Source organism: Mirounga leonina, unplaced genomic scaffold (assembly GCF_011800145.1).
Source record: "Mirounga leonina isolate KUSES-001 unplaced genomic scaffold, KU_Mleo_1.0 Mir_151, whole genome shotgun sequence".
Classification (NCBI taxonomy): domain Eukaryota; kingdom Metazoa; phylum Chordata; class Mammalia; order Carnivora; family Phocidae; genus Mirounga; species Mirounga leonina.
This window is the reverse complement of record NW_023270377.1, coordinates 99,861,575-99,889,520: the sequence shown is the minus strand read 5'-3', so window position 1 is coordinate 99,889,520 and position 27,946 is coordinate 99,861,575. Positions and strand designations below refer to the sequence as shown.

Sequence of the window (27,946 nt, the reverse complement as noted above, 5' to 3'; positions counted from 1 at the left end):
TATAAGCGCCCCTCCCCTGCCTCAATTTTGTGTGTTCGCATCGTTACCCGGGAAATGGCTGCGAGAGGCCAGTCCTTTTCTGGGGGTGGCCACATTCAGTGCATAGACTGCTGCCCCATGTTATGTGCTCCCGGAGGTTGGGCAGGTCGGCTGAGAAATCTTTTCAAGTTGATTTTTCAGGAGGCTTTTTCAATGCGTCATGACGCCAGATGGCTGTGGGTGGTGGAGTGGAAAGTCTATGGAATACCTCGACTTTTAGCCCATTGTTCCTTAGTGTTGATGATAAAAGATGAACCATGGTCAGACTGCAAATAGGATGGAAAACCAAACACACGGCGCAGGTTCATTTCAAGGGTCACGGTGGCGTGACCAGAGTCAGGTGATTTGCAACATTAATACTGAAACCTGGAAAAAACTGCCATCGGGAGTGTGGAGTCTTGAGAGGAGGTCAAAGGTCAAATGTCATCCATCTGCTGGGAGCAGGGGTGAGGGTTGGGCAGCAGTGTGTGCCATGTGGCCTCCCTCACTGCAGGACCAACGCGTCAGCTTCTGGCTGGAGTCACAAGCCTGGCGGTGGCCCTCCTCAGAGGTGGAGTTCTTGTTGTTGTGCCCGTGCGTGAGGATGGACCCAGGTAGCAGTGGTGGCGGTCTGGATGGTGCGGGCTCCAGCAGGAGCTGGAGGCCAGGGGGTCTCATCGGAGAACAGGGCATCTAGATGAGTTGCCCCGGTGGTTCAGTCAGCAGCTGAGAATTGTCACAGTTCACAGTGGATAGTTTTCCAAGAGGCAGATCAAACCACTAGGACTTTGGTGACAGCTCAGATGTCAGTAAAAATATAAGCTCCATCTGTGGGAACATTAGCCAGGGCTATGGGAATGGCCTTGAAGTTCTGCCACTGAGCAGAGTGACCGTGTCCATTTTGGGTTCTTCACAGGGAGGGAGCCTGGGGAGCTTGTGGTGGTGTAGCTCTTCCCGATGGGGGAAGAATCCCCTCTGGCACTACATACAGGGAAGTGTAAGTAAATGTAACGTACCATTCATACATTCACATGTAAAAACAACAGTACTTTGAATTGGCCTGAAGGGCCCCCATCCACTGGGTCGTGTTAGTCTCTTTCCCACCGTGAATCCTGTCCAAACCCCATTGGCTGAATCTGAGTACTTCCTCCCAGCACAGATCCAGGTAGGATGGTACCTGGGTGTTTGTATCCACAGAGCCATGAAAGTTTGAGTCCCGGGCGCCTGGGTGGCTCAGTCGTTTAGCGTCTGCCTTCGGCTCAGGTCATGATGCCAGGGTCCTGGGATCGAGCCCTGCATCGGGCTCCCTGCTCACTGGGGAGCCTGCTTCTCCCTCTCCCACTCCGCCTGCTTGTGTTCCCTCTCTCCTGTCTCTCTCTAAATAAAATCTTTAAAAAAAAAAAAAAGAAAAGAAAAGAAAGTTTGAGTCCCTCCCCTCCCTGAAGTTCCTCGTACTTGGATACATAAAGCCTTCAGTCTCTCTTAGGGACAGGGAGAGCCCAGCCTACCTATAATCCTCCTCCTCCTTAAAACAGATGTCAGGGTAGAGGGTGAGGGGAGGAATTGGGGGTGCACAGCAGGAGAGCAGCTCTATGCCAGTCAGTAAGGCATGCTTTTAGTTCCAAGTGGCCTGGCTCAACTTAATGAACTTTTCAGTCACCCAAAGCTCTAGATCCTCATTGCTGACATCATTTGTTTCGGCTTTGCGGACTCCTTCCCTGTTGCTGCAGCCACATTGCCTCTCATCAGAGGGGTGGGTGATGTGCAGCATTGCTAGGGAGAGTGACTGACCGACCGACTGACTGAGGGACAGCCAGAGCACCACTGGACAGCTCCTTGCAGTCCTCCCCTTTGCTGCTCATCCTCTAGAAGTTAGTTAACCCTTTCTCCTCCACACCCACTGCTTGGACAAGAGCATTTGCTGCCAGATCCCAGGGGATCTTCTTATATCCCCTAAGCCCACGAGACCTTTGCCTGATCCAAAAAGCCCTGTCTGTGGCAGGATCCATTCTTGTCAGCAACAGCTGCCAAGAACTGTGAAGAAGCTGAGATTTTGTCCTACTTGAAAGCCAACAGTCAGCCTGTGACAGTTTGCCAGACACTGGCAAAAGACACGGCACTCTGGGGTCAGAGACAGAGGACTCTATATAGCACAGGCAGAAGCATGAATTGCATGTTTGTGTCAGTGCTTCTTGCCCCACAGATCCCCTGGGGGGAGTGGGAATGGCCCAGAAGGATGCTGTCCACGCAGTGGGTTTGAGTCAGGCTGGAGAGCCCTGAGTTCAGGTAATCTTAATCTTTTATAAAGTGCTGCGAACAAACCTGCCCAACCTCAGCCCAGAGGGAGACACTACTTTTTTTTTTTTTTTTTAAAGATTTTATTTGTTTATTTGACAGAGAGACACAGTGAGAGAGGGAACACAAGCAGGGGAAGTGAGAGAGGGAGAAGCAGGCTTCCCGCGGAGCAGGGAGCCCGATGCGGGGCCCAATCCCAGGACCCCAGGATCATGACCTGAGCCAAAGGCAGACACTTAACGACTGAGCCACCCAGGTGCCCCGGAGACACTACTTTTATTATACTGGACAGCAAGCAAACCTGTCTTCTCTGGAGAGAGAGGACATTTCTAGGCTGTTTGCTAGACACACACCTGGGCATAGAGTGTTCAGAACTGGAGCAGCCAGTTCCTAATAAGAGATGCAAACGTGTGAGAGATCTGTGGAGACTTGCCTCCCAACACACGGTACAAGGATTAACGTTCTCACTGATGATTGTGAATCAAGAAAAATAGAACTTGTATTCCATATGTTGTGTTTCAGAAGGAAAGTGTGTGAAGTATTCTTTCCAAAGAGTTAAGTATCTAACCGCTTTGGAAAACTCAACTGTCCAGGATAGTCAGTTCTCTGAGTATCTTGCCTTGCTTTGAGCAGAGAACACAAATTGTGATTTTGTGTATTTGCCCTAATTTGAGAGTCACAAAGGCAGGTCTGTGGAATTATAGGTGTTAATTTTTCAGGGGGTAATATACTCAGAGTGAACAGCATTCAACAGTTTGTTGACTAGAATTGCTTATGACCCTTCCGCAGGAAAGGGTAGCTGCTAATGGCATTATGCAGTGAAGTACTTACAACACTGAGAAGCGTTTGCTAGCCATCAGATTTAGCTAATATTCTAATATTTATTTTGTACACACTGTGCTATGTGAACACCTAAGGAGGAAGACTATTTTTCTTGACCTACCTAAAAAAAAAAAAAAAAAAAGTTGAGGTTAAAGACTTTAAAATCATAAGTTAATACATTGAAAATGACTTTCTCAAATGTTTATTTAATCCTCACGTGGTCTTAGTCTATAAATTTATACTTAATTTCATATTTTAAAAATTATGCTTTTAACTTTGCACAGTGGCAGTATCGTAGCCAATGAGGTTTATCCGAGGCGCGATTATTGCTAATTAAAAATGCTTTTGAAAAAATTTAAAGCCAGTTCCTGTTCATTTTTCCCCATTTGTATTATAATGACCAGCTTTTACTATTTCATTGTCACCGAGATCTATTTTTATTTTTTTAATTTTTTTTTAAGATTTTATTTATTTGAGACAGAGCACGAAACGGGGGTAGGGTCAGAGTGAGAAGCAGACTCCCCACTGAGCAGGTAGCCTGATGTGGGACTCTATACTGGGACTCTGGGATCATGCCCTGAGCAGTTGCTTAACCGAATGAGCCACCCAGGAGATCTATTTTTGGAATAAAGTTTTGTTCTCCCTCTAAGAGTTAAAAAACATAAAAAATGCTTTTGAAACAGGCCAGAAGAGATTAAATTAACATTTCACTTTTATTTTTTTATTTTTATTTTTTTAAAGATTTTATTTATTTATTAGAGAGAGAGACAGCGAGAGCAGGAACACAAGCAGGGAGAGTGGGAGAGGGAGAAACAGGCTTCCCGCTGAGCAGGGAGCCCAATGTGGGACTCGATCCCAGGACCCTGGGATCATGACCTGAGCTGAAGGCAGACGCTTAACGACTGAGCCACCCAGGCGCCCAACATTTCACTTTTAGTCATAATCTTCAGTGTGATGTGATTTAATTTACGAACTTCATAAATGATTCTTATGAACTTTAGAAATATAAAGTTATTGGCCAAGGTTGAGTTCTCTTTAAAAGGCGAACATTTATCATTCACCTATTTAGCAGGTGCTCACTATTTTTAAGAGTAATAAAAATAATGTTTTTTTTCCCTCTCCTCCCCAGGTCTTAAACAACTTTTTTTTTTTTTTTTTTGGTGAAATGACCTATTTAGATGATAATTTAGCAATACATATGATTATTTTACTCCACAATCAGTAAGGTGCGATTTTAGAATCATTTGCATTTCAGTGATTGTCATCTTAGCAGAATTCCTTCTTTATCCTACTTTTATACCTGATCATCTGTGCCACTTTAGTTTCCTCACATAAAGGAACAATAAACTGTCTTTCTTATCCTCTTTTTATTAATTTGTTTCAAAAAGCAGGTGAATTAACTTTTTGCCCTGTAATATTAGTTCCTAACTCTAGAGGAAAACTAGGCATTTAGTGCAATATACATATATATTCTTTGGTTAGAACAGTAATTTTTTGGGGCGCCTGGGTGGCTCAGTTGGTTAAGCGACTGCCTTCGGCTCAGGTCATGATCCTGGAGTCCCCGGATCGAGTCCCGCATCAGACTCCCTGCTCAGCAGGGAGTCTGCTTCTCCCTCTGATCCTCCCCCCTCTCATGCTCTCTCTATCTCATTCTCACTCTCAAATAAATAAATAAAATCTTAAAAAAAAACAAAACAGTAATTTTTTGAAAGTTGTACCTTTTCTTTGTGGGCAACACAAGCTTTTTTTTTAAAGTTTTACTTTTAAGTAATATCTACATCCAACATGGAACTTGAACTTAACAACCCAGAGATCAAGAGTCGCAGGCTCTACTGACTGAGCCAGCCAGGGCCCCATATGGGTAAGACGAACTTTGAAGCAAACTTGTTATATGGCAATTTTGGCTTTATAATATTTACATTTAGGAAGTAGATAAAAGTTTACAAAGATTTTTAGTTTTTACAAAATGATTCACCCTAGGGGTCTGTTAAAATTCAAGTCCTATCCAACACTTCTCAGAAACCTGCGGGTTGCAGGAAGGAAGGTCACCCAGTACCCTCTTCTGTCTGGTGGTTATAGAATCCTCCTCCATCTTAACTGCTCGAATGTTGAGTGTTTTCGTACTGTCACAGCTTCTAATACTTAACTCATTTTGGATTCCATTCTCTTACAAAAAGGTCAAGAGCATGCTTTCTTCAAATGCTTCAAAGGCGCATGTCCTTTTTTTTGGGTAATAAAGTCAGTCTTCCTTATTTGCATATTCTCTGTGAATTTGCCTACTCACTAACATTTATTTGTAACCCTGTATGCAAGACTCAGAGTACTTTTTTGGTTGAAATGTGCAGAACACTGAAAAATTTGAGTTAACCAATATTCACATTCCCAGCTGAGGTCAAACCAGGGGACCTTCTTGTTTCAGCTCTCATATTGTAAACAAGTGTCTGGTTTGCGCTCTGTTTAGTGCCATGCTTTTCACATTTTTGTGCTTTTTGTTGGCGATCTCACTATTTAAAATGGTCCCCACCTGGAGTGCTGAAGTGCCCAGGAAGGCTGTGATGTGCCTGAAGGAGAAAAATACATGCCTTAGATAAACTTTTTTCCAGACCTGAGTTATATAGTGCTGTTGGCTGTGTGTTGAATGTTAGTAAGAAATCAGCAATATAAAATAAGGCATCTTTATTTATTTATTTATTTTTTAAAGATTTTATTTATTTATTTGAGAGAGAGAGAATGAGAGAGAGCACATGAGAAGGGGGAGGGTCAGAGGGAGAAGCAGGCTCCCTGCTGAGCAGGGAGCCCAATGCGGGACTTGATCCCGGGACTCCAGGATTATGACCTGAGCCGAAGGCAGTCGCTTAACCAACTGAGCCACCCAGGCGCCCTAAAATAAGGCATCTTTAAACATAAACACACATAAAACAAGGTTACATATTGGTTAGTTGATGAAAATGTTGGGACCAGATGCACCAGTGACTCGTGAGAACCTAACCCTGTATTTCCCTAGGAGCAGCGGTTCAGTGTTCACTAATTCAGTGTTTGCGACCACTTGATAGACCTTATCCACTACGAATAACCAGCATTGGCTGCAGTTAGTTGTTTCATTTATCTCATTTGGGCTGGTAGAGATCCGCCTAACATCAACAACTAAGTGTTCTGTGAGTATGCATATTTTGTACTTGTCGTCATGGTAGGCTCTGAGCCTTTACATACTGTGCTCAGTTTTTTCACCTCAGGAGCCCGTGCCAACTGGTTGACAGTCCCTCCGCTCAGAATTTTGCAATGAGGAGAGGGGCCAGCTTGGAATGAGAATAGCTGGGTGTTTAGGGAAGCTAGCATGCAGCTTGGCTTGGCTTTCCCTGACCCTTCCATGCTGAATTTCCATCTTCGCCGTTCATGCTGCTGGAGCCTGGGCCATAAAAAAACAGCTCCAACTTGTCCTGTAAGGACCAGGGAATTCTAGTCCAGGAGGGGAGGCTGCTGGGCTGCATCCATTCTTGGCTCTAATGAGACCCCCGTTACCTGTCAGGGACGTGGGAGCTCTCTGTGAGGAGGTTCCTACACAGATTTTATGTTTCTTTTGTTTTTTCCTTGTTTTCAAGAGTTGAGTTTGCTTTGGATATGGTGGCTTCTTCATTATCCCAAACCAGCTGGGTAAGTATCAGCCAGAACAGGTTTTTTTTAGGCAGGGAGGTTTAAAGACCTTCCTAACCCCTAGGCACTGTCACTTTTTCTGTCTCTCTTTTTTTTTTACACCCCTCACCCCTCAGTACTGTTTCTTTTCAGATCCCCACACTACATCATTTAAAATGTACACATATCCTATATTAAACCTAACATTATTATGAATAGAGTTGAGTTGCTGTTGAAATGTTATATGGTGGGCGCCTGGGTGGCTCAGTTGTTAAGCGTCTGCCTTCAGCTCAGGTCATGATCCCAGGGTCCTGGGATCGAGTCCCACATCGGGCTCCCTGCTTGGCGGGAAGCCTGCTTCTCCCTCTCCCACTCCCCCTGCTTGTGTTCCTGCTCTCGCTGTCTCTCTCTGTGTCAAATAAATAAATAAAATCTTAAAAAAAAAAAAAAAAAGAAATGTTATATGGTGCAGGTATTTGATTAAATGTTACTTCTGATTTTTAAAAGTTTTCATATTCTAGAGCAATAGGGCTTTTCTTTAAGGTCTCAAATATTTTCTTCCTTTTTTTTAAAGATTTTATTTATTTTTGCGACAGAGGGAGAGAGTGTACATGCGCACACAAGTGAGGGGGGTGGGGGGTGGGGCGGGGTGAGGGGGCAGAGGGAGAAGCAGACTCCCCGCGGAACGGGGAACCCGGTGTGGGACTCGATCCCAGGACTCTGGGATCATGACCTGAGCCGAAGGCAGACGCTTAACCTGAGCCACCCAGGCTCCCTAAGGTCTCAAATATTTTTATGGGAAGTGGAAAAGCTCATAGACCCCAAGGTACTATGACTGCAGTGCAGGAAAGGATTCAGGTTTTCCTTAGCCCCTTAGCTGCACTCGGTTCTGCTGACGTTGTTGGGGTTCTGGTGTGCCTCAGGCCACACATGTTGCTGTATCCAAAATAAGCCGTATAGCATTCTTTCCCTCAAGGGGCTGATAAGCCAGACCCCTTCAACAGCTGTCTTCCCTGTGACATGACCAGGTGCTGTGGCCAGCCAGAGGGTCTGGTAGCTGAGCCCAGGGCAGAGGAGTTGCTGATGGCAAGGGTGTCCTGGAGCAGGTGGTCCCGACTGAGTTTTGAAGGCTGCCTGCGTGGTGAGGCAAAGAGGTGCGGGACAGAGGGAGTGTGGGGACAGCCGGGGGCGGAAGGTATGGCCGATGCTTGGAAACTGGTATGTGTGGGAGACTGTGGGCTGTCTTGGCTGCTGGAGTGCTATATGGAAGGTGGATCGTGGTGGTGATGGGTAGCATCAGAGTGGAGGGAGGGGCTGGGTACCGAGTGCCTCTGTGCCATCTCAGACAAGATTAGACTTGTCCTGGGTGTGTGACCTACTTCTGGAACCTCTGACTGTTGCATGCATTTGAGATTTATTGGTATCCCTTAACTGCATGTCCGTTGCATAACTAAGTTCCTCACCCTCTCTATCCTTGACAGTATTGATACATTAATTCTGTTTTGTTTACTCTTGTCCTGTTACCTCTTAAAAGGAAATGGCTTTGTTTTAAAAATAACTTTTTGTCCATGCAAAACACACCAGAGAAGCACAAATGTTAAGTATACAGTGAAACAGCTTAACTTAAAAACACATTATCGTTATTAAAACATCAAGCAATATTAAAAATATATAAAACAGAGAAGTCTCTTATATTTCTACCGTTCAGAGATAGCCACTGTCAACATTTTGGTAAATGGCACTCTGGATGTCTCCGTGTGCTTATGGAGATACTACATGCCTTTGGTTTTCTAGTTTGTTTTTTAGTTCACTGGTCTGTCATAGCCATCTTCCAAAATGGTATCCATGGATCCCCTGTAGTGGCTGCAGGGGATTTTATCTTATGGTAACTGTGTGACAGAGTTTACCTAAGCAGTTCTTCGTTGATGGGCATCTAGATGGATTCTAATTTTTTGTTAACTCCTAGAAACACTTCAATGAAAAACAAGTTCCTTGAATGTAGATCTTTGTGTATTTTTCTTAAAATGTTTCTATTGTGAGAAATTTTAAACATATAAAAAATAGAATAGTATGATGAGGTCCCATATATACCCAGCTTGAGCAGTTAACAATGTTCTGCCATTTTTTCTTTTAATCTATGCTCTCATACTGGTTTTTCCTCTGCCAGGGTGTTTGAAAGCAGATTATTTATACCATTTCATCTATATATACCTTACTCTTATAAGAACTCAAAAATATAATAATATCAAATAAAGAGAATTAATATTCTTAATATCGTCATATTCTATTTTTTATATGTTTAAAATTTCTCACATTAAAAACATTTATGCAAATCAGAATCCATTTAAAATGTTGCATTGGTTGATCTCTTTAAGTCTCTTATAATTTATAATCTTCATCCCCTTCTTTATTTCTTGTGTTATTTATTGAAGAAACCAAGTCAGGGATGCCTGGTGGCTCAGTCAGTTAAGCGTCTGCCTTCAGCTCAGGTCATGATCCCAGGGTCCTGCGATCGAGCCCTGCATCGAGCCCCGCATCAGGCTCCCTGCTCGGCGGGGAGTCAGCTTCTCTCTCTGCCTGCTGCTCCCCCTGCTCGTGCTCGTGCTCTCTCTCTGTCTCTCTCTGACAAATAAAATAAAATAAAGCAAAAAAGAAACCAAGTCGTTTATTGAGCAGAATTTCTAGTCTGAACTTGGATGCTGACCTCTTTTTTTTAAAGATTTTATTTATTTATTTGACAGAGCACAAATAGGCAGAGCGGGAGGCAGAGGGAGAGGGAGAAGCAGACTCCCCACTGAGCAGGGAGCCTGACACAGGGCTCGATCTCAGGACTCTGAGATCCTGACCTGAGCCGAAGGCAGCTGCTTAACTGACTGAGCCACCCCTAAAGATAGCCAATTACCTTTACCCATGTTTCTACTAAGGTATTGGTCTTTTCTTATATATTTCTGTTGTTATACCTATCAGCCTTTTTCTGGATGGTTGCTGATTTTTATTCACTTAGGAAGGCCTTTCTTACCGTAAGATTATAAAAATATGTGCCCATTTTTCTGGTGCCTCTCTATGATTTTACAGTTACGTGTGAATATTTGTTCCATGTGTGATTTATTTTTGTATAAGGGATACAGTAAGGATCTAGCATTACTTTTCTCTGAATGTCTGACCAGTTTTTCCCAGTGCCATTTATTAAATAATCTTTTCCCCACTAATGTCAAACACCACTTTTTTTTTTTTAGATCTTATTTATTTTTTTGAGAGAGAGACAAAGATAGAGCAGAAGTGGGGAGGAGAGGGAGAAGCAGGCTCCCCGCAGAACAAGGAGCCTGATGTGGGACTTGATCCCAGGACCCCGGGATCATGACCTGAGCCAAAGGCAGACGCTTAACCGACTGAGCCTCCCAGGTGCCTTCAAACACCACTTTTATACTCAGTTCTCTAATCTTGAGTCTATTTCTGAGTTTTCTGTTGTGTTCCACTGATTTGCCAGTTTTTCCTGTTTCATTATCCAACTTGAATTGCTACAGCTTAATTGTCCTTTAAAATTTTTATTACTGACTTTGGTGAATATATGAATCATACCAGCTTATTCATGTATACTATTATATGTCTAACTATTGCTTAATAATGTGTTGTAATAATTGGTGCTGCCTTTTTTTGTGTGTGTGTGACTTTGCTGACTAAGCTCACAAATTTATTCTTCCAGATAGATTTTAGAAATATTTGTGACAGGTCTCCCAAGGTACCCTTTTATATTTTGATTGAGATTTTATTCAGTTTCTAGATGAATTTAGGGGAGAATTGATTTCTTTACAACTTTGAGCCTTCATAGTTAACAACATGGTCATTTCATTTATTCAAATCTTTTGTCTGTCCTTGAATATTTTTTATTAATTTATTCCAAAGTTTTTATTGGTTTTGGCTTCTCTGTCGCTTCAGTAGGATGCTTTTAAATTTGACCAGATTTTGGGTGCCTGGGTGGCTCAGTCGTTAAGCATCTGCCTTCGGCTCAGGTCGTGATCCCAGGGTCCTGGGATCGAGTCCCACATCGGGCTCCCTGCTCGGCAGGAAGCCTGCTTCTCGCTCTCCCACTCCCCCTGCTTGTGTTCCTGCTCTCGCTCTCTCTCTCTCTGTCAAATAAATAAATAAAATCTTAAAAAAAAAAAAAATTTGACCAGATTTTTTTTTAAGTAGCTGAACCTCTGGGAAAATATCATATTTTATAATCTGTAATATTAGCTTTCTAAACTGTCTCTTCAGTATGCCTGCCTCCCTAAACTAACAAGCTGTAGTTCTTTTTTTTTCTTTTTTTAAGATTTTATTTATTTGAGAGAGAGAGAGTGCAAGAGAGTGAGTGGGAGTAGGGGCTAGTAGGGGGTGGGGAGAAGGGCAAAGGGAGAAGCCGCCCTCCCCATGCCCCCCATATGGGGCTGGATCCCAGGACGCTGGGATCATGATCTGAGCCAAAAGCAGACCTTTAACAGACTGAGCCACCCAGGCACCCCTACAAGCTGCAATTCCTGCCGTCCTTAGGACAAATCAGGTAATGGTTGCCTCCTGACAATAGCTATTTTTTTTTTTTTTGACATGGAATGTTAGAAATTTCTTTATTCTTATTTTTATTAAGCACTAGCTTAATACTGCAGAAAATTTCAAATCACCTATTCTTCCCTCCCCCACCCAAATTCTTGATAAAGAGCTCTTCAAGTGAAGACATGCTCTCTTCTGTCTTCTGTATAAAACTTTATCAAATAAAGGCAAATAATTGTGTACATCTTGCTGTAAAATGCTGCCCACGGCTGTGCAAAGTGTCTGCCCAGGCTCCTTTCACTGTCCGGGTCCTGAAAGACTCTTGTTCATGAACTGTCTCTTCACAAAGCAAGTCCACCACATGCTAGGTTTATCATTCTGAGGGTCAAAAACTTTCTCACAAAGTCTCAGTCCAGTCTCTTGTCTCAGTTGCTGTTAAGTAGGCCCTCATCACCTCATCTTCCTGTTTGTTTGCAGGTTTGGCATAAATTGCATTAAGTGGAAAACCAGGCTCTCCAGGAATGGGAAAATTAGTGATTCCCAGCATATACATTTCTTTTTCACCTTGGCTTTTGGAATTGCACTTTTGGAGTTTCTTTTTTTTTTTCTTTTTTTTTATTCTTATGTTAATCCCCATACATTACATCATTAGTTTTAGATAAAGTGTTCTATGATTCATTGTTTGTGCATAACACCCAGTGCTCCATGCAGAATGTGCCCTCCTCAATACCCACCACCAGGCTAACCCATCCTCCCACCCCCCTCCCCTCTAGAACCCTGTTTGTTTTTCAGAGTCCATCGTCTCTCATGGTTCGTCTACCCCTCCGATTTCCCCCGCTTCATTCTTCCCCTCCCGCTACCTTCTTCTTCTTCTTTTTTTTTTCCTTAACATATATTGCATTATTTGTTTCAGAGGTACAGATCTGAGATTCAACAGTCTTGCACAATTCACAGCGCTTACCAGAGCACATACCCTCCCCAGTGTCTATCACCCAGTCAGCCCATCCCTCCCACCCCACCCCCCACTCCAGCAACCCTCAGTTTGTTTCCTGCAATTAAGAATTCCTCATATCAGTGAGATCATATGATACAACTTTTGGAGTTTCTTTAGACACTCAGAAATGTAGAGAGTTATATATATCAAGGTTCTATCAGCTTCGTTCTTTTTTTTTTTTTTTTTAAGATTTTATTTATTTGGGGCGCCTGGGTGGCTCAGTTGGTTAAGCGGCTGCCTTCGGCTCAGGTCATGATCCTGGAGTCCCGGGATCGAGTCCCACGTCGGGCTCCCTGCTCAGCAGGGAGTCTGCTTCTCCCTCTGACCCTCCTCCCTCTCATGCTCTGTCTCTCATTGTCTGTCTCTCAAATAAATAAAATCTTTTTTTTTTTAAAGATTTTATTTATTTATTTGAGAGAGAGAGCTTCATTCTTAATCTCATAGTTTTTGAAGAAGACATTGGCCTTAAAGTAATAGATGGCTTTATCCGCAATATCTGTATCTTTTGTCTCTCTAGGGGCAGGTCCTTTGAACTGACTTCTGATAGGCAACAGTGCCATGTTTCCAATGAGTTTGGTGTCAGGGTCCATGAGAGAAGAGTGGTAAGCTGGCATCTTGGTGGCGCCCATGTTTCAAGCTAGACGAGGAGGTTGGGGCAGTAGCTATTATTCTTTAGTGACTGAGTACAAATTATAACAAATTTCTGATGAAGACGACAATGCACTGCTGACCAAAATTAGGTATGAACACAAATGCAAAATTTCAACTATTTAAGTATGACATTTGGGCAGCTTTTTATTAAGTGGAAGGAACAAACCTCTAATTATAAAAGTTTCACAAGCCATGCATGTGCCAGTCTGACCAGCCTCGTTAGACCATTTATATGGTTTATTTATTGCACCTGGGAATCTAGGATCTTCTCCTGCCTCCATGAGCTGTCCTTATGCCCAAACCTATTTTATCCCAAGTTGACTTGCTAAAAGCGGCTACTATTCATTAAGATTCTATTATGTGAAATACAACTGTGTGTTACAGCAAAGAGGTGGAGTTGATTTTTAGTTAGATCTGGCCATGTCTAAACTCTCTGGGGACTTGGACTACATGATAGGGCTTCCTAGCATGTGTGCCTGGTTGTGTGTGTGTGTGTTTTGGAGGGCTTCTTTGTTGTGGGAGCTCCATGACCGGAGGAAGAAGTGGTCATGATTTCAGCAAACCTGTAACACTGTTCTAAAATCTTTTACAGAAATCTTTTACAGTATCCCTTTTTCAAGAAGTATACTTTATCAAGTACTTCAGTATATCTTACATTGTAATTTTGTAGATGTCTGCTGAAGTGCTATTACTTGATAGATTCTAAGATCAGAATTTTGGGGGAGCATGGTAATCCAGATTCAAGAAGAAATAATGTCATCGCTAATATTGGAAGTATCCATTCCAGTTGTTAGAGGTCATTAAATACTAAGCAAGATTATAAGGTGAGCCCTTACCTTATTTTAGAGGGGAAAAAAAATGATTAAGTTCATTAAGAACCATTCATTTAAATATAAACAATGTAAATTATAAATTTTTGTATTAAAACAGCTTGAGCCTTTGCTTTTTTTTTTTTTTTAGATTTTATTTTTTTGACAGAGAGAGATATAGCGAGAGCAGGAACACAAGCAGGGGGAGCGGGACAGGGAGAAGCAGGCTTCCCGCAGAGCAGGGAGCCCGATGTGGGACTCGATCCCAGGAACCTGGGATCATGACCTGAGCCGAAGGCAGACGCTTAACAACTGAGCCACCCAGGCGCCCGAGCCTTTGCTTTTCACACATAATGTGCTATATATTCTCTCAACCTTGTAAAATATTTGTTTAAGCATTCTATGATACAGAGATTTTCTAGGCCAAATTAGTGTGGCTTGTTTGGGTATATTATGAAATAGTCCAGACACACTAAAAGGCATAAAGAGTAATACATTATCCATGTACCTAACATCCTGCTTAAGATATGAAATTCTACCAGTATAATGGCCCATGTACTTCTCTCTAATTGCATAATCCTTCCTTTGCCTCAGAAATAACAATTATCTCCTTTTATTTATTTTTTAAAATTTTGTAATTATCTCCTTTTAAACATAATAAAAGCTATGTTTTTGAACTTTAGTGTAAGTGGTGGGGTACTATGACTCTTCTGCAACTTGCTTTTTTTTTTTCATTTGCCATAATATTTTTGAGATTCATTTATGTTGATGCATAGGTCCGTTCATTTTTGCTGCTTGTACTCTTCCACTGTATGCCATAATTTCCTTATCTCTTCTGTTGACAGACAAGTTGTTTCTAGTCTTTGCAATTAATTAACAGTGTTCTTCGTATGCATGTATTTCACAGATTCCCTAGGGTACCTTTGAATGAAATTGCTGGATCAAAAGATACCTGTTGGGGATGCCCACCTTCCCTGATTAAATTCTCATTGCTTTACACACTGTTCCTTGCCAACACTAGGTATTATCAGATTTTTTTTTAGTTTGTTAGTTTGGTGAGTGATAGGTCTCATCTTAAATTTCTCTGATTACTAGTGAGGTTGGACATCCTTTCTAATGTGTCATATTACAGGTATTGTTTCCTAGTATAATTGTATATTATGGCTGAAAATTATATGTAAAGTTGAAAGTACCATGAAGTAGTTACTACTAGATAGAAATATACCATAATTGTATCTTTAGAACATGGGCAACTTTGCAGATTTTTTGGGAGGAAATCATTTGGCATGATTTTCCAATAGCATATTAGAGCATGGACTTGGGAATTAACTGATGCTTGAAACCTGGCTGCATTGTTTTTTGTTTGTTTGTTTTTTGTTTTTAAGAGGGGAAGGGAGGGGCAGAGGAGGAGGGAGAGAGATTTATCATTTTGTGCCAATCAGGACATTAGTGACTATGACAAAGCTGTCTAGGGGTCACAGTGGATAGGTGGGAGTAACCTTGGGACTCTTGTGGGTGCCTGGGCTCTGGCCTAGGTTTGGGGACTGTCAGTAACCATACGATGTGGGAGAGATGGCTGGGTGCCCTGGAGCTCATGGTGGAAATGCAGACTTGTAGATTATTATGAATTTATGTTATTTAGACTGTTCTCATGTCCCTTACCACAGGAATTTCTCCACATGGCTTCCAAAGAAGTGACCGTTACAGTTCGCCTCATTCGTTCATTTGAGCATCGCAATTTCCAGCCTATAGTATATCATGGAGTTAATTTGGACCAAACTACAAAGGAATTTATAGTATTTCTAAAGCAAGGTATGAGATGTCTTAGTCATTTTGCTTTATTAGTATTTTGAAAAAATAGTTGACTATTACATGGATGGTAATCTTTTAAAAATACTTTGAAAGATATTAATCTAGGTTCTCAGGTACTAGGTCACCTCCTGTTCTGTTCCTTGGCATCAGCCTGAAGTACCTTCCCGAGGCTCACTTAGCACTGTGTGTGCCCACCTCAGGAATTATTACCCTCATGTTTGGCTTCTATCTTTTTTCCCTCCTTTTTAAATTTTTAATTTTTTATTGTTATTTTTTAATTTTTTGAAAGATTTATTTGAGAGAGTGAGAGCATGAGCTGGGGGGAAGGGGCAGAGGAGAAGCAGGTTCCCCACTGAGCAGGGAACCCAACATGGGACTCGATCCCAGGACTCTGGGATCATGACCTGAGCCTAAGGCAGATGTTTAACCATCTGAGCCACCCAGGCACCCACTTTTTTTTTAATTAAAAAAAAATTAAGATCTAGGTTTTCTTATAATAGGTTTTTGTATTTGGAGGTTGATTAACAAGGGAATGCAATGTAGCTAATTGTGTTACCTGGCTGAGCACACAGAGGGCCTCACGGGTAGCAAGCTAGGAAGGTGGCAGGCCTCTGTACGGCCAGAAAATCATGAGAGCTGTTGGTCACTGAGATCACAGAAATGACAGCCAGACCAACTGGTGCTATTTTATCATTTTGAGCTTAAAATTTAATAGGTATGAAGTGAGCAAAGACTTTCTTTTTCCCCAAAGATTTTATTTATTTATTTGTCAGAGAGCGAGAGAGAGCGAGCGCACAAGCAGGGGGAGCAGCAGACTGAGGGAAAAGCAGGCTCCCAATGTGGGACTTGATCCCAGGACCCCGGGATCATTACCTGAGCCAAAGGCAGACACTTAACTGACTGAACCACCCAAGTGTCCCAAGTGAAGGCTTTTGATAGGACCTCGATGGGTTTATAACCCCCGTTTTTTTTTTTTTTTCTTTCCCCCAAAGATTATTTATTTATTTGTCTTACAGAGAGAGAGGGAACACAAACAGGGGAGTGGGAGAAGCAGGCTCCCTGCGGAGCAGGGGGAGCCTGATGTGGGTCTCGGTCCCAGGACCCTGGGATCATGACCTGAGCCGAAGGCAGCCGCTTAACCAACTGAGCCACCCAGGCGCCCTCTAACCCCTGTTTTTAATTATTGAAGTGTTCCAATCATCAACATTTGATAAAACATCTAGAATGAGCTTTGGTTATTTTAATTGAAATGTAATTTACATATGGTGTACAGATTATAGTTTCATGAGTTTTGACAAATATATTGCTTTATAGCCATCTTAATTTTTTTTTTTTTTTTACTTTGACATAATTTTAGACATAGAAAAGTTGCAAAAATAGGACAAAGAATTCCAACTTTGGGTAGTTTTACTGCTCAGTATTACCTGAGTAGGGAGTAGGCAAGGTAGGCGACCTATACAGAAGACAGACCACTCAGTCTCCCTTGTAGTGACTGTTAAAAGATTTCATAAGGAGAACATCATTACTCCTTAAAGTAACTGTAGGCTGACATATGGAGCATATGTTGTTATTGCTGTGTTCTTAATTGTTAGGGGGAAATTGAGAGTTGGTACTAAGATATTGCCAATTACAGAGTGTCTTGCTTTTGAAAAGATAACACCAGAAGCATATTTGGATTTTGAAATAAAAACAAATCCCTATATTTCTTATTTTGAAATCTTTATGCGTATTATGGATTACAGTGTTTCTTAGTATTGTCATAGTAAGTGCTACGATGTTCTTGGTACAGTGCAGGATAAGTTCTTCTCAAAGTCCTTGAGAATGAGGTATAATCTTCAGGTTGCTGCAGTGGTAGGGGAAAATGTGCTGTTCCTATATCCTGCCCCAGTCCCAGAATCAGCCATTTCTCAAAGGAGCCCCGGTTCCTGAGAGCCAGATCTGGGTGCTAGCTGTGCTCACTACTCCTAGGGTATTGTTCTTTAAAGCTCTCTCAGCTGAAAGAGCAAACAAATAGATCACCCTGTGTACATACACCTATCTATGAGTATTTTCATGTCACCATCTGTATCTGTATGTTAAACTTGAGTCCTTCCTGATGTTTTCCAATCCATTCCAACACGTATCCTTCTGGCTTCCTCCCCTTGTGTATTTATATTCCTACTCTAAGTGAGAAGTCCGGCTCCCATCATCTGCCATCCATTTACTTCATTTTTTAATTCCAGTATACAGGGTCATTAATCTGTACCCTCTGGGAAGCAACTTGATATTAACTAGAAGTCAGCGCTTTGGCGCAGTTCCTTTTGCCTTAGATTAAAAAAATGTCTTCATTGCCACAGTTACTGATGTCAGCAGCTTTTCCTCCACTGCCCTCAGGAAGGTTGTTTCATACATTTGCAATATGTCTAGATTCTCTTGTCACCGTTTGCATTCTTGTCCTCCTGAATGGTGATGTTTTTTCTTTTCTTTTTTTTTTTACTTTGCATACATTGAAGTTCACTCTTTGTGCTGTAAAGTTCTGCGGGTTTCAACAAATGAGTAATGTGTCACATTACACATACAGAATAGTTTCACTGCCATAAAAATCCTCCATACTTCACCTCTTCATCCTCCCTCGCAAGCCCCAGGCAACCGCTCATCTCTTTACTGTCTGTAATTTTGCTTTTTCCAGGATATCATGTGCTTGGATTTGCACAATATGTAGCCTTTGCAGACTGGTTTCTTTCCCTTAGAAACCTGTATTTAGGGTTCCACTGTATCTTTTCTTCTTCTTCTTTTTTTAAAAGAATTTATTTATTAGAGATAGCAAGAGCAGGAACACAAGCAGGGGGAGTGGGAGAGGGAGAAGCAGGCTTCCCGCCAAGCAGGAAGCCCGATGTGGGGCTCGATCCCAGAACTCTGGGATCATGACCTGAGCTGAAGGCAGATGCTTAACGACTGAGCCACCCAGGTGCCCCTCCACTGTATCTTTTCATGGCACATCCTGTCTTCTTAATTTCCTTTAATCTGGAACAGCCCCCCAACTTTTGTCTGTCATTGTATTGATTTTTTTTTTTTTTTTTAAATCCAGGTCCATGTTCTTACAGACTGTCCTAAAATCTGGATTTATTTGATTGTTTTCTTGTGATTAGATTCAGGCTAAACATTTTTGGCCAGATTATTCTGTAGGTTGCAGGTCAACGAGCTATGACAAGCTAAGACTGACCTGCGACCTGTTTCTATAAATGAAGTTTCTTGGACCACAGCTACAGTTGTGACCCAGACTGTATGTCACACAAAACCTAAAATGTTGATTAGCACGCCTTTACATAAATAGTTTGCTGAAATCGATGGAGGTGATTCCTTACTGTTGCATCACATCAGGAAGTGCCTGATGTTGCTTTGCCCTGTTATTTGTCATACAAATTTCCGTCATTTGGTTAAGGCACTGTCTACCGGATTTCTCTGTTGTAAAAGTATCTTTCTGATTAATAAGTAGTGTATGGAGTGATAAACATTGAGACCATTCACATATCAGGTTTCCAGGAGTTTTAGTATCTCTTGATGATCCTTACTTGAATCATTGATGTTTACAAAACTCAGGATTTTTCTTCCTCTGTGAGTCCTTCTACGTTTATTGTTTCGCCTTCTGCTGTAAAGAAGCAGTCCTCCGATGCCCCTCTTTTTTAGAAAGCAACACAGGGTAATTTTGCAGCAGCTAAGTCACAGCGCATTATCGCCTTATCACAAAGGGACTCTTCCTTCAATGTTGTGTTGAGGCAATGTTCTCTTGTTTGTACTATAAAATATACTGTAGATTCTTTAGTTTAAATATTTAACTCTATAAACTTAAGACACAAACTAACACTCTAGTCTCTGTGTCTGTGACCAATGGAATGAGAGTATAACAATAAAGGGGATATGTTACGTGAGGGGCAGTCAGTGGTTATCTCTAGGAAGGGGGGTATAAGGGGACTAGGGAAAGACAGAAGGTTTCCACTGTATCATGTTGTTTTATTTAATAAAAAATAGTAAAGTGTCTGAAGCAGTCATGACAATATAGTAAATGTGGTTGGTGGGTTAAATGAATTTTGTTCTAATCACCACACTTTTTTTTAAAATTTAGTTTTTAGAGAGAGCGAGAGAGCGAGCAAGCGGGGGGCTGGGGGCCGAAGGAGAGGGAGAGAATCTTAAGCAGGCTCTTCCTGTGCCCAGTGTGGAGCCTGACACGGGGCTCGATCCCATGACCCTAAAATCACAACCTGAGCCTAAACCAAGAGTTGGAAGTTTAACTGACTGAGCCACCCAGGTGCCCCTATTCTCCACACTTTTTATGTTTAGATTATTTCATAATTAAAGTGAAAAGCATCTTGATAGATCTTAACCTTGGAATCTTACTATAATATCAGACAAGACCCCTTATTAGGTTATAATGTTGGCACATTGTTCTGATTAATGGTGGGTATTTGGTATTCTTGCTCATACAGATTAGTCATTAAATTAATCAATTTCTTTTTTTTTCCTGTAGGTGTTCGTGCTTTCCTAAAAGTCTTTAAATGTAGAGCTAGCATCTAAAAATAAGTTACAAATTGTATCCCTTCTATTTTTAGAGGCTTTACTATGAGGTAAAGAATTATTTTATTGCCCATCAATATTTTAATAATGTTCAAAACTTTATTGATCTTTACATTGAAATGTGATTTAACATTTCAGACTTTTAAAGATTTTTATTTATTTATTCATGAGAGACATAGAGAGAAAGAGAGAGAGAGGCAGAGGCAGAGGGAGAAACAGGCTCCCCACTGAGCAGGGAGCCCGACGCAGGACTCAATCCCAGGACCCTGGGATCATGACTTGAGCCGAAGGCAAACGCTTAACCATCTGAGCCACCCAGGCGCCCAACATTTCAGACTTTTTTTGTGGCATCCTAACTGCCAGCAGTATATTTATTAAATTGCCTTATTTTACTAATTAATTTTTCTATGGATGCCTTTTATGGTGACCTAAATGAACGAGTAAAGTTAGTGGTTACCTTTTTGTGAACTTTGCAGTAATGAAATATTAAACTGATTTTTTTGCAGAATTCATCTTGTAATCTGAAAGTCTTCTGTAAAAGTTCATTAGGTCTCAAAGTTAAGTTCAAAGGTGGGGAAAGATAAAATTAAAGGAAAACTCTGTGCAAAGTGGGAAATACTTTCCAGAATGTAATAGATATGCCACAGATTTTCCTTTCAGCCCAGGTGAACAACAGGGACTGAACTTACTCTTCCATCTGAAACAACTGAAAAAACTATGCAAGATTTATGAAACAGTGGTTTTCAGATATTGTACATGAGGGAGCACAAGACAGTGGTCCCTGGGATAGGAGAAACAAACAAGGTGGAGAGAGTCTTTAGGCCACAGAGCAGGGCAAGGGGAATGCAGATAGAACTTGGTTAGTTCCATGAGTTCAGGAGTCAAAGCTGGCAGTCTGGAGTGGAACCTGGAGAGTTCATAGAACAGAGAACTGGCATGGAGAGGGTTGTACAGAGAGAACACTCCGAACATTTGCAGTGTCTTTGAAGATTTGCAGATGTGTATCTTCAGTTGAATACAGTCAGCACAAGTGTGTGAGGAAACTACCAGAGGCCAGGTAAAGAACAACCTGATGTAAGCAGAAGGCAAAATGCTCAGAGCTCATATAGGCCTGGGAATAGTTTTTTTTTTTTTCTTTCCATACCAGCCAGAGTGGAAGACCTTGTAATTTACAGGTTACCAGGCAGAGTATCTAGAAGGGTATTGCTGAATTGTAAGGCAGAATGAACCCTAGAGTGAATTCTACACTGCTGTCACCTAACAAAGCTCAAAAGCAAGACTCAAAAGGATCTAACAGTTTCCAAGTAATTTAACCAAAGCTCAGAATGTTTATAGAAATACACAAATATCCAGCACTCAAACAAGATAAGATTCACAATGACCTGTATCAAATCAGAACTTCCAGGCATGCAAAGAAGCAAGAAAATATGAACCATAATTAAGAGAGAAATCAATCAATTGAAGCCAGCCCAGAAATGTTGCAGATGACAAAATTAGTAGACAAGGACAATTGAAAGTTATTATAAACTATATTGCAAATGTTCAAGAAGGTAGAGGGACAATTGAACCATGTTAGAGATGGAGGATAGGAAAAAAAAAACCCAAATGGAACTAGAGATGAAAAATATGAATTTGAGATGGATATGCACTGAGTAGGATTAACGTGTAGATCAGATGGGGCAGAGGAAAAGATCGGTAAACTTGAAAACAAAGCAACAAAAGCCATCTAAGAGCATAGACAAAAGACTGAAAGAAAAATAAATAGAGCAGTAGAGAGGGGTGGGGCAACTTCCACTAGCCAAATATACATGTAATTGGAGGCCAGGAGGATGGGAGCTGGAACAGGGGGACAGAAGACATATTTGAAGAAATGATGGTTGAAAATTTTACAAATGTGATGAAAACTATAAACCCACATATTGGAGCAGTTCAACAAATCCCCAAGAAACATGAGGAAAGCTACACCAAGGCATATTTAATCAAATTGCTTATAGCTGGTGATAAAGAGAAAATCTTAAAAGCAGCTGGGGAAGAAAAACCACACACACATACATTACATAAGGAGGAACAAGTATGAAGGACATCAGACTTCTCATCAGAATCAATCTATGTCAGAAGATAGTGGAGCGACATCTTTAAAATACTGAAAGAAAATCAGTCTAGGATTCTATTCCCATCTTTCAGAAATGGAGGCATAATAAAGACTTTAGACATACAAAAGCTGAGAGAGTCCATCACCAGGAGACCTGAACTATAGGAAATGCTAAAGGACCTTCTTCCAACAGAAGGGAAGTGATACCAGATAGAAATTTGGAGGCACACAAAGAAATGAAGAGTACAGGAAATGGTAAACATGGGTAAATATGAATGCCTTTTTTTTTAATTTTATAATTTTTCTTCAAATTTCATTACGTAAAGAAAAACAGTAACAATGTGTTGTGGGGTTTATGGAAAACACATGCACTAGCACAAAGGCTGGGAGGGGAGAAATGGAAGCATAAGATTCTTTCACTATAAAGTGTTACAGTATCGCTTGGAGGTAGAATGATAAGATAAAGATGTTTACTACAGACTTTAAAGCAACCTCATGTGCACGCACACACACCTCACCTAAGAGTTACAGGTAATATGCCAACAAATGTGTTAAAATGGAATCATAAAAAAGTGTCAAATAGGTCAATCCAAAAGAAGGTAGAAGAGGAAATAACACATGGACCGAACAAAACAAAACCCAAATAGCAAAGTGGTAGGTTTAAATCCAATCATATTAATAATCACATTAAATGTAAATGGTCTGAACACCCTAATTAAACGACAGACATATAACAGGAAGTCCTAAATTATATGTTGCCTATAAGAAATGCACTTTAAATATAAAGATAAAAAGCAGTTAAAGGTAAAAGGATGAAAAAATTATACCATGCTAATACCAATCAAAAGAAAGCTGGAGGGGCTATAGTAATATCAGATAAAGTAGATTTCAGAGTAAAGTAGATTACTAGGGATAAAGACTATCATTTTATAATGGTAAGGCATCAATTAAGATGGCATAATGATTCTAAATGCTTATGCACCTGACACAACAGAACTTCAAAAATATGAGGTCAAAACTAACAGAACTGCAAAGAAAAATAGATGACTCTTCAATCCCTGGGAGATTACAACATTGCTCCCTCAATAATTGATGAAACAAATAGGTAGAAAGTCAGTAAGTATACAAAAAACTTGAACAACACTATTAGGCTAACTTGACCAAAGTGACATTTACAGAACACTCCACCAAACAACATAATACACATTCCTCTCAAGTGCACACAGACCATTTACCAAGAGACTATATTCCAATCCATAAAACAAGTCATGACAAATGGAAAAGGATTAAATTCCTATAATGTATGTTTTCTGACTACAGTGGAGTTAGATTAGAAATCAATGACAGAAGAATCTCTGGAAAATTCTGAAATATTTGGAAACCAAATAGCATACTTCTAAATAACTGGTTTGTAAACGCAGAGATCAAAAGACGGAGTATTATGAACTGAATAAAAATGAATACACAGCTTTTCAAAATTTGTGGAAAGTAGGTAAAACAGTACTTACAGGAATATTTATAGGACTAGAAATGTCTAAAAAAGAGAAGAGGTCTCAAATTACTGGTTTCAGCTTCTGTGTTAAGAAAGTAGAAAAAGAAAAGTAAAATCCAAAGTAAGCAGAATAAAAGAAATCATAAAGATTATAGTAGAAAATGGAAAACCACAGAGAAAATCAATAATCAGCCATACCTGATTCTTTGAAATCCATGAAATTGATAAAGCTGTAGCTGGACTGATTGGAAAAAACAAAAGAGAGAAGACACAAATTATTGGTATCAACAGTGAGAGTTGTTACATTACTACAGAATCTCTACAAATACTAAAAGAATAATAAGGGAATACATTAAACAACTTTATGCCATAAATATGTTATCCCAGGACAGTGGGCAAGTTCCTTGAAACACCCAAACTACCGAAGCCCACTAACAAACAGACAACCTGAATAATTCTGTATTTTAAAATGAACAGTAATTAAAATACATTTCTGCCATATATTTAAGGAAGAAATAAATTAAAATATTAAAATAATTAAAATATGGTGAATTCTGCCATATATTTAAGGAAGAAATAATCCCAATTCTATAGAAAGTCTTCCATAAAACTCAAGAGGAGGAAGTATTTATCAGAAAATATTTTCTGAGGCCATCCTTACCCTGATATCAAAATCAGAGAATGTAATTAGAAGAAAAAAACAGCTACCAACCAACATCTTTCACACAAAGAGATATAGTAGTTAAAGAAGAATATATTATGACCATATGGAGTTTACCTTAGGAATGCAAGGATGGTTTACTATAAAAAATCAGTGGGGGCGCCTGGGTGGCTCAGCTGGTTAAGCATCTGCCTTTGGCTCAGGCCATGATCCCAGGATCCTAGGATCGAGCCCCATGTCTGGCTCTCTGGTCAGCAGGGAGCCTCCTTCTCCCTCTGATGCTCCTCCTGCTTGTGCTCTCTCTCTGTCAAATAAAATCTTGAAAAAAAATCAATGTAAAAACAACAAAAAGCAATCCAATGTAATTCATTATATGAATAGATGAAGGAAGGAAAACCAGATGAATCTCTCAGTAGATAAAGACAAAATCCAGCATCCATTCCTGTTAGAAACTCTCAGCAAAGTAGGAATAGAAGGGAACTTATTCTACCTGGTTAAGGGTATATGAAAAATGGACCTCCAACATCATACTTAATGGTGGAAGACTGGGTGCTTTCCTCCTAAGATTAGGAACCAGGCAGAGGTGTCTGCTCATAATCACTTCTATTCAACACTGAGCTGGAAGTTCTAGCCAATTTATTGAGGGAAGAAAAAGAAATAAAAGGCATCCCTATTAGAAAGGAAAAAGTAAAATTGCCATTATTCATTGGTGACATGATTACCTACATAATCTATTATGATTTTATTATGATTATTATAAAATCCTGCAGAATCTATATAAACTATAATCGAGGCTTAAGGAAGTTGTAGGATATAAGACTAATACACAAAAATCAATTGTATTACTACTAATATACGGCTTGAAAATTACAAAAAACCTTTTATAATAGCATTACAAAGTATGAAATGGAATACATTTGCTAGAGTGTAAGACTTTTGCACTGAAGACTCTTAAAACATCACTGAGAGGGGCACCTGGGTGGCTCAGTTGGTTGAGCGACTGCCTTCAGCTCAGGTCATGATCCTGGAGTCCCGGGATCGAGTCCCACATCGGGCTCCCTGCTCAGCAGGGAGTCTGCTTCTCCCTCTGACCCTCCCCCCTCTCATGTGCTCTCTCTCATTCTCTCTCTCAAATAAATAAATAAAATCTTAAAAAAAAAAAAATCACTGAGAAAACTTTTAAAAGACCAAAATAAATGGAGATACCTTGTGTCTGTGGGTCAGAAAAAATATGGTGAAGAGGTCATGTCTCCTCAAAATGATGTATAGCTTCCAATCAAAATCTCAGCACACTTCCTCCCTTCATAAATATATACATAATTATATACTCTACAGTTTAGAAATAACTTATTCTATTTTATTCTAAAATTTATAAGGAAAGTTAAAAAGACCTATGATGTGGGAAACAAAGACAGAAGAAAAATTATAAAATATCCTTACTACCTACAGCCCATTGACAAGTCTTTGAAACAGGCAGAATGACATTCCTCTAGGGACTCAACTGCCTCAATGTTAATACTTTGCTAAGGGCAAAAGACAATCCTAGGACAAACCCCCAACCCTGGATCCTGTAAGTCTACTTTAACATATAAAAATTCCTTCAGAAATTTCCTTTATCTCTAAACTCCCCAAGATACGTATTATTTATCTCTAAACCCCCCAAGATACGTGTTGGCATTCACCTCCCCCCATCCCAAACATATGGCCCACCGAGATACATCTCAAGGGTCTCATGACTTAGGTTGTATTAGACAGTAATAAATGACCTTTTCCCAACAATAGTTAACCCCCTCAAGGTCCTGGAAACCTCACTTCTAAATTCCTTAGAGACTTAAACTATAACTCCCTCCCAACTTGAAAGTACATAATGGGCCACTCCTCATGACCCCGGTGCAGCTCTTCCTGCCCATGGGTCCTATCCCCGTGCTTTCATAAAATCACCCTTTTGCACCAAAGACGTCTCAAGAATTCTTTCTTGGCCATCGGCTTCGAACCCTAATGTTCTATCCTACATCAACCTGTAGTTAACTCACAAAAAGAAGAAAAAAAGTTGTAGGAATTACACTGATTACATGACTTAGTACTATAAAGCTACATCAACCAAGACATTGTGTGTGGTATTGATATATAGATGACATATCAATGAAAACCAGTGCAGAAACAGACCTACACTTACATGTATGTTCAGTTGATTTTTGACCAAGGTGTTTTTGGGGGAAGAGGTGATCTTTCCAAAAAAAGGTACTGGAACAGTTGGATATCCATATGCAAATAAATGAACCTCAGCTCTTACCTCGTACCCTATGCAAAAATAACTCAAAATTTGTCAAGATGTAAATATAAATATAAAAGCAGAAACTATAAAACTTCTAAAAGAAAACACAGAAGAAAATGTTAAAGACTTTGATTTTGGTAAAAATGTCTTAAATACAGCACAATGAACACAAACTGTAAAAGATTAGTCAGGCTTCATCAAAATGAAAAAGTTTGCTTTTCAAAATACAGTGCTAAGAAAATGAAAAGACAAGCCATGGACTTGGAGAAAATATTTGTAGAACATCCAACCAAAGACTTGTGCCTAGAAAACAACAACAAAAAATCTCTTCTAACTACATAGGTAGGACCTAACCCTATTAAAAAGTGCTAAAAGATCTGAACAAACACTTGAGCAAAGATACGTCATACTCACCATTGTTAGTCTAGTGAAGTGCAAGTTAAAGTCACGGTGAGAGGCACCTGGGTGGCTCAGTCATTACGTGTCTGCCTAGAAAAACACATTTCCTAATTCAGAGGTGTGGGTTTTTAAGAACGTTTTCTTTATAGATAATACATGTATGTAGTTTTAAGGTCAGAACGTAAAAGGAAATCAGTAAAAACTCTCCTTTCCACTTCTGTTCTCTGACCAGTACTCCGTGCTCTCCCCTACCCCGTGAACGTTTAAGCAAATACAAACATATATGCTTCCTTTTCCCCCATTTTCCTCAAAAGGTGGCTTACTTTAAAAATAATGGTCTGCTTTATGCTTTCCTTTACCTTTAACATACCTTGAAGATACTACTAGAGCACTTCCTGTGCCTCTTTATTTTCTTTTTTTTTTTTAACAGTTGAAAAATATGTTTCATTTTTTGGGCATATTATTTATTTAGTAAGTCCCCCCACTGGAGGACATTTGGATTTTTCTGAGCATTTGCTACTGTAAGCAATGCTACAGTTAGTACCCTTGTATGTATATAACACACACATGTGAGAATGTATCTCTGTGATCAATTCTTGGAGTGGAATTCCTAGGTCAAAGGGTATATGCATATGCATATGTAATTTTCATACGTATCAAATTGCCCTCTGACGTACATACCTCAGGTCATGGTCCCAGGGTCCTGGGATTGAGCCCTATATTGGGCTCCCTGCTTGGCAGGAAGCCTGCTTCTCCCTCTCCCACTCCCCCTGCTTATGTTCCCTCTCTCAATGTCTCTCTCTCTAATAAATAAATAAAATCTTTAAAAAAAATTATTTTAAAAAATAAAGTCATGGTGAGAACACAACACTCCCACTGAAATGGCTAGAATTAAAAAGGTTTATTGGGCGCCTGGGT

At 40.3% G+C, this 27,946-nt stretch overlaps 1 protein-coding gene and 1 pseudogene across 6 annotated transcripts in view; both read left to right on the top strand.

Annotated features, from left to right (window-relative positions):
* The window catches only part of CUNH2orf76 (chromosome unknown C2orf76 homolog), a 57,896-nt gene that overhangs the window by 11,255 nt on the left and 18,695 nt on the right, over nucleotides 1-27,946 (top strand). For 3 of the 6 annotated variants that reach the window (XM_035008178.1, XM_035008179.1, XM_035008180.1), the window contains exon 2: nucleotides 15,414-15,558. In XM_035008178.1, coding sequence (XP_034864069.1) covers nucleotides 15,414-15,558 — 145 coding nt within the window. Of the gene's footprint in view, nucleotides 1-7,811; nucleotides 7,920-12,770; nucleotides 12,889-12,915; nucleotides 13,027-15,413; nucleotides 15,559-27,946 lie in introns of those variants that run through there. The other 3 variants (XM_035008183.1, XM_035008182.1, XM_035008184.1) reach the window with 3 other exon arrangements.
* On the top strand, nucleotides 3,408-3,532 carry LOC118012809 (annotated as a pseudogene).